The 6,000-nt window shown below is 46.0% G+C and overlaps 1 protein-coding gene across 3 annotated transcripts in view; it reads right to left on the reverse strand.

Annotated features, from left to right (window-relative positions):
* Nucleotides 1–6,000, reverse strand: part of Kif13b (kinesin family member 13B) — a 147,007-nt gene that overhangs the window by 32,206 nt on the left and 108,801 nt on the right. For all 3 annotated transcript variants that reach the window (XM_050152296.1, XM_050152295.1, XM_050152297.1), the window contains 3 exons: nucleotides 5,313–5,368; nucleotides 3,013–3,134; nucleotides 980–1,156 (listed from right to left, as the gene is read on the reverse strand). In XM_050152296.1, coding sequence (XP_050008253.1) covers nucleotides 980–1,156; nucleotides 3,013–3,134; nucleotides 5,313–5,368 — 355 coding nt within the window. The remainder of the gene's footprint in view (nucleotides 1–979; nucleotides 1,157–3,012; nucleotides 3,135–5,312; nucleotides 5,369–6,000) is intronic.

Here is a 6,000-nt window from a genome sequence, read left to right on the forward strand (position 1 = left end):
GAACTAAAGATTAATTTTTAGGGGAGGAGATTATATCTCAGAGTCTGTCAACCATGACTGTGTTCTTTCAAATGAGAAGATTTATTTCCATCTGAGCCTGTGGGTTCAGAATAGCCCACAAAAAGGAGGTGACAGAGTGAATGAGGAGCCCCAGAACCCACCTTCCAAATCCTCACATTTACAAATCCAGTAACACAGGGTTTAAATCTTACCTGGAGTGTTTCTAGAAAACTCTATGTCAGGGTTCCTCCCTCCCTTTCTATCTCTTCTGTAGGGAAAGCCACCTGAATGCCTGCCTACCCAGCACTCTCTACAGTGCCAGCTCAAAGCCTCCCTCCCCATTACTCTGTGGGCAGGATGCCATCCACTCCACCCCACAGCACCCCACTTAGGAACTTTGGAAGGCAAATGGACTTTGGCTATTTAAAGACCTATACTAAGCCAGGTGGTGGTGGCGGCTGTGGTAATCCCGGCACTCTGGAGGAAGAGTCAGGAGGATCTCCGAGTTTGAGGTCTGCCTGGTCTACAAAGGGAGTTCCAGGGCTACACAGAGAACCCTTGCTTTGCAAACAAAACAAAAACAGATTAAAAATAATAAAAACAAAAGACCCAGACTGCTTCCTATTCAATGTTTTAGAACCAAACTGGGAATCAAAGACTTCTGGGAAGAAAGGAGTCAGCACTCCCAGATGAGCACACAACGGATCCACTAAGGAACCTCCTCGAGCTGCTTGTTCCTGAAGAACCCTTAACAATAGAGCCACCAGACTTCCCCAAGGCAGGGCTCCTTTATGAATCTACCCTGAGTCCTGTGAGAAGGCCATGTTTGTTCAGAGACTGACTGGATGGTGAATGACGGCAACAGGAACCTGGAAAAGGCAGGCTCAGAGCTCCACACACCATGTCTACAGAGTTCCTAGTGTTAGTGACACAGTCAGCCTGTGATCATTCATCTCACCCACTACGGCTAGTGCCTCACCTGGCGCCCATGAACATGGACACAAATCCTCTTGCGTAGGACCAGCTGCATGTCGGCGGGATGGCTGAGCTGGACTGTCACTCGCAGGATGAGGAACACTCGCTCATCAGCAGGAGTACCCTTACTGAGCTGGGGACAGCTGTGCACTGCAGAGTCCCAGGAGGCCTCTGCCTTCGCCTGCAGAGGAAGCAGAGACAGACTTCACTTGCCTGGCCAAGGCCACACACCCTCTTGAAAATGCCACGTAGCTTGAGTAATGGTTCTCTTTCAAGAACTGCCCTGAAGAGTTGTCAGGGTGTGAGCAAGCAGCTACTGCCATGGAGGCTGCACAGTACTGGGCATGGAGGCCGGGCAGTGGTAGCACACACCTATAATCCCAGCACTCAGGAGGCAGAGGCAGGTGGATCGCTGTGAGTTTAAGGCCCACCTGGTCTACAAGAGCTAGTTCCAGGACAGGCACCAAAGCTACACAGAGAAACCCTATCTCAAAAAAATAAAACAAGAACAAAAAAAGTATTGGGCATGATACCTAGGTACCCAGGTTTATATATCTGAATGCCTGATTCCCAGTTGGTGGATTGCTTAGGAAGGATTAGGAGATATGGTCTTGCTGGAGGTGTCACTAGAGGTGGGCCTTGAGGTTTCCAAAACCTACACTGGGCCCAGTCTTTGCTCTATTGGTTCTTCTCTCGCCCCCCTCAACACCCATCGTGGATCAAGATGTAAGCTCTTAGCTACACTTCCAGTGCCAAGTCTGTCTGCCTGCCTGCCTACTGCCATACTCCCCACCATGATGATCAGGGAATAACCCTCTGAAACTATAAACAAACCCTCAAGTGTTTTCTTTTATTAGCTGCCTTGAGCATGATGTCTCTTCACAGCAACAGGACATTAACTAAAATATTAGACTGTTTGCTGCTAAATTATTTGTTTTTTAAATGTTTAAACATCAACAAAGATTGAAATTTTTTAGTACCATGGACTTTGTGTACTTGATCTTCACTCACTGAGACCATCTGCCCATTTAGTCCGCAAACCAATAACTTTCAAGTAAACTGCAGGTAAGTATCACACCCAGGAAATCACCAGGATGTTATCGTATTTGATTTGCCCATATTCCCAGTCCAAGATTACAAACTGCAGTAACTGTCAAGGCCCCATAGTCTACTTTACCATGTGGTGCTCCCAAGCCTGTCATGTCACATCTGACACAAGCAGGTTTAGGGCTAAGGAAGGACGTAGTGTGATCGAGGGGAACAGGGCTAATGTCCAACAGCAGGTATATGAGTTCCTCAGATGCTCTACTGCTGGTACCATTTGCCAAGCATATTCAAAATCAGGGAACAACCCCCAGGATTATGCCCATCACATAGACTCAACCATGAGATACATTCAACAATGAATCCGCCTCACTGCCTTTATTTATTCTTTTGCTCTTTTTATTCTGAGACATGGCCTCACTAAGTAGCTCACGATGACTTTGAACTCAGGTTCCTCATGTTTCAGTCTCCCAAATGCCAGCACTACAGATATGTACAACCAGGCTTGGCTTCCTTTTTCTCCTCTTTAAGGAAGTCTTAGGACAGGCATGTTCCATATCTTTAACCCCAGCACTTGGGGGGCAGATGAAGTAGGTCTCTGAGTTTGAAGCCAGTCTGTCCTACCTAGCCAGTTCCAGGCCAGTCAGTGCTACATAGTGAGGCCCAGTAATGAAAGTTCTTACAAAAGAACTGCAGAGCAGATACCAAAGCCATGTCCTTCCAGTCTGTAGCTCCCTGTACTTCAGTGGAATCAACAACCTCCCCCCTCCTTCTCAGGGTGGAACAGAGCACAGGCACAGCCAGTAGATGTGGTCCACACTGACAGGAGGGAGGGAGAAGGTAGATGGAGTACAGTGTGAGGGTCAAGCTTGGCTTTCTCTAGGTACTAAGAGAGTTTCTACATACACTGTGGAGGCCACTATCTTGCTGACATCAAAAGGCTCCTGCAGGACTGAGAGCTCCATATCTGCTTCTCCAGGTATGCTGACTTACCTCACCATCGTATTGCTTCACAATCTGCAGCTCAAAGAACTCCTCCTCCTCTTCCCCAGTCAGGGTAGCATCCCATCCGGCTTCTGGGTCATCGAGATTATCCTGAGAGCTGAAATCATCCGCTGAAAGCAGGGCTTTCACTCAACATCAGATGGTTTTCAAGGACACCCTCCTCTCGCCCCCTAGCTCAACAACGTGCTTATTATTAAAATTCTTCTGCTTCAAATCTCACTTGCTTTCTGCACTGCAATCCCAAATAACATTGGTAATAACCATTTAATAGTTTACAGACCCAAGAGCCAGAAAGTGCTTCAAAAAATTACCCAAGCTGTTCTCCGTGTGTCATATTTTACACGGAAGGCAAAGGAAGCCAAGCTGCCCAAGAGGTTTCTAGAGGTCAGTTCATAAATGGTAATGATGGGATCACAGTCCGATTTCCTTGCCCATTAGTGCATTTAAGAGACAAGAAGAAAGCGAGAGCAGTTCCTGACAGGTAAGGCTAACAAAAATGCACACTGGCTAATGGACCTGGCAAGTGCACAGAGCCCTGTGGTCACTCGGTCCCAAGCCTGGCTTCTCAGTGCCCCATCCACCTTAAGCCTGTAAATTACACAGCAAATGTAAGTGTTCTTGTGTGGACCACTAATGCAGAGTCCTGAACAAAGTTCTGACGGTCTCTTCAGCCTCCCAGGCTAATGCGGTGTAGCTACACAATGGACTTTTACTCAGACATAAAGAAGAATGACATTATGGCATTTGCAAGAAAGTGGGTGGAACCAGAGATCATCATGTTAAGGGAAAGAAGCCAAACATCATACATCAAGTATTTTTCCCAAACAGAATATAAAATAAAAGGGAAACTACAAGGGGGGCAGAGAGTTGTCGAAAGGGAGGAAAGGGGGGGTGGGAAGAGACTATAACAAGGGAGAAAAAACACAAATACATTTTCTCTCATCTGTAAATCTAGATCTATCTATCTATGTATCCACCCATCATCTCTCATCTGTCTGCCTGCCTATCCACATGCCATGAAAGCAGGAGTATGACTTGGCAGAATGAAGGGCCCGTGAAAGCTGCATAGGAAGGACAAAGAATAACATGAGAAGGTCCATATGAGCAAAGCACAATGTATGTACATATGAAAATGTCATGACAAAATTCATTATTTTATATGCTAACAAAAAATTTTATCTGGAGAAGAAAACAAACACACAGCTAAGAAATCTTTCTAAACCTCAATCCATCCCAATCTCTTAAAGCTTCTTCAGCTGCCTACGAAGCCCAACACAAGAACAGGCCAGAGCCCACTCCTCCTCCAGGCTCAAGAGCTCAAGGTAAACAGTCTCCATGACAGCTCTCACCCCACAGGACGGACAGACAGGTGCTGTGAACGCCCCATGTCTCTCTAACCGGTGCATGTGTGCGCTCAGGCACAGAATGCTGGTCCCTCAGACATCCTAACATACCTAACACATCCACGTGGTGAGGGGACCACTGAGGACGCCCAGGCTTTTTTCTATTTAGGGAAGTTCGTGTTAATGCACACTTGTGCAGGTGTTTCATGGAGCTTAGCTGCTGACTTCTTATTTTTAGCTCCCTAACCTACCTTTGCATTTCTATTTTCCTTCCTATAGACAGAGACCAGTAAGATGGGGGGATGGGGGGGAACAGTTATGTAAAAAGAAAAATAAGCAAGCAGGGTTAAGTTCACAGGAACTCACAGAAAAGCTGAGAAAATCATTAAATAATGCTAAGAAAACATAGTATCCCAAGTTGCTGGTTCCTTCTAGATAGAAGTTTTCTTCTGAGCAATGAAGTCAGAACATATTTTCAGTATAGAAAAACATCCTAAACTGATGGGGAAACAGCACTCTCACAGAAGCAAGGCTGCAACATGGAGATGTGCTCATCACTGTCATCACTGCTATGCTGGGGTGCAGCTCAGTGGTGGCACACTTGTCTAGCACGTGTGAGGCCCTAGACTCAATCCCCAGCTCTGTGGAGAGAAAGACATGGACAGAAATGAGAAGAGAGGGAGGGAGGGAGGGAGGGAGGGAGGGAGGGAGGGAGGGAGGGAGGGAGGGAGGGAGGGAGGGAGGGAGGGAGGGAGGGAGGGAGGGAGGGAGGGAGGGAGGGAGGAAGACAGTTCACCAAAGTAAAAGCGATACTGAGATTGACTTCCAACAACTCAGTCTTTGTCCAGCATCATATTAGGGAACAAGGAGCACTGATGCTAGATCTATAGTGTGACTCTGTCACACTACATCAAGATAAGCCTCCAGAAGCCTCCTCTAACTTACCATTTAGGTCAAGGAATATGACAGGAATGTGGTTCTCCATTCCAGGCACTGGGGTCCTAAAACAGGAAGGACAGATTATATACAGTATCTGAGACACAAAAGACTCATGTCACTCAGGTGACTTATCTCACTCTACGTTGGCATGACAAGGTTCATGATGGACTGCAGGAGCTGCCTCCTATGCTGGGCTGTGGAGCTCACTCTTATAGACCCACTCACTATTCACCATCAGCCTGTCTACAGCTTTCTTTCTTGCCAAACGACACATTTAAGAGCTCCTTGTGGCTTAACTTGCTATTTTTAATTTCTGTCAAGTGTCAGAGAACATTTGCTGACAGCATGGCTTAAGTACCAAAACCAAAAACTGGTTGAGATGCAGTTTTCTTATGACCTAACATTCTTTTAAGGGAATGAATGATCCAAGTAATTAACATATTAACTATTTTTTAATGCTAAGTGCAGTGGTACTAAATATTGATTTAAGTTCTCAGAAATCCTAATTACCTTGGCCAATAACAATATTATTTAATAAAACAGTTTCAGGCCATAGTCATATCCAGCTCATGAAGATAATTTAACAAATAGCTACAAATAGCTCTGTTCTCACACACCAATGATGAACCATCCACTAAATGCAGCACTGCCAAAAAATAAAGGGAGGGAGGGAAGGAGGGAGGGAGAGAGGGAA

Source organism: Alexandromys fortis, unplaced genomic scaffold (assembly GCF_014885135.2).
Source record: "Alexandromys fortis isolate MF-2015 unplaced genomic scaffold, M_Fortis_MF-2015_v1.1 scaffold_75, whole genome shotgun sequence".
Taxonomy (NCBI): domain Eukaryota; kingdom Metazoa; phylum Chordata; class Mammalia; order Rodentia; family Cricetidae; genus Alexandromys; species Alexandromys fortis.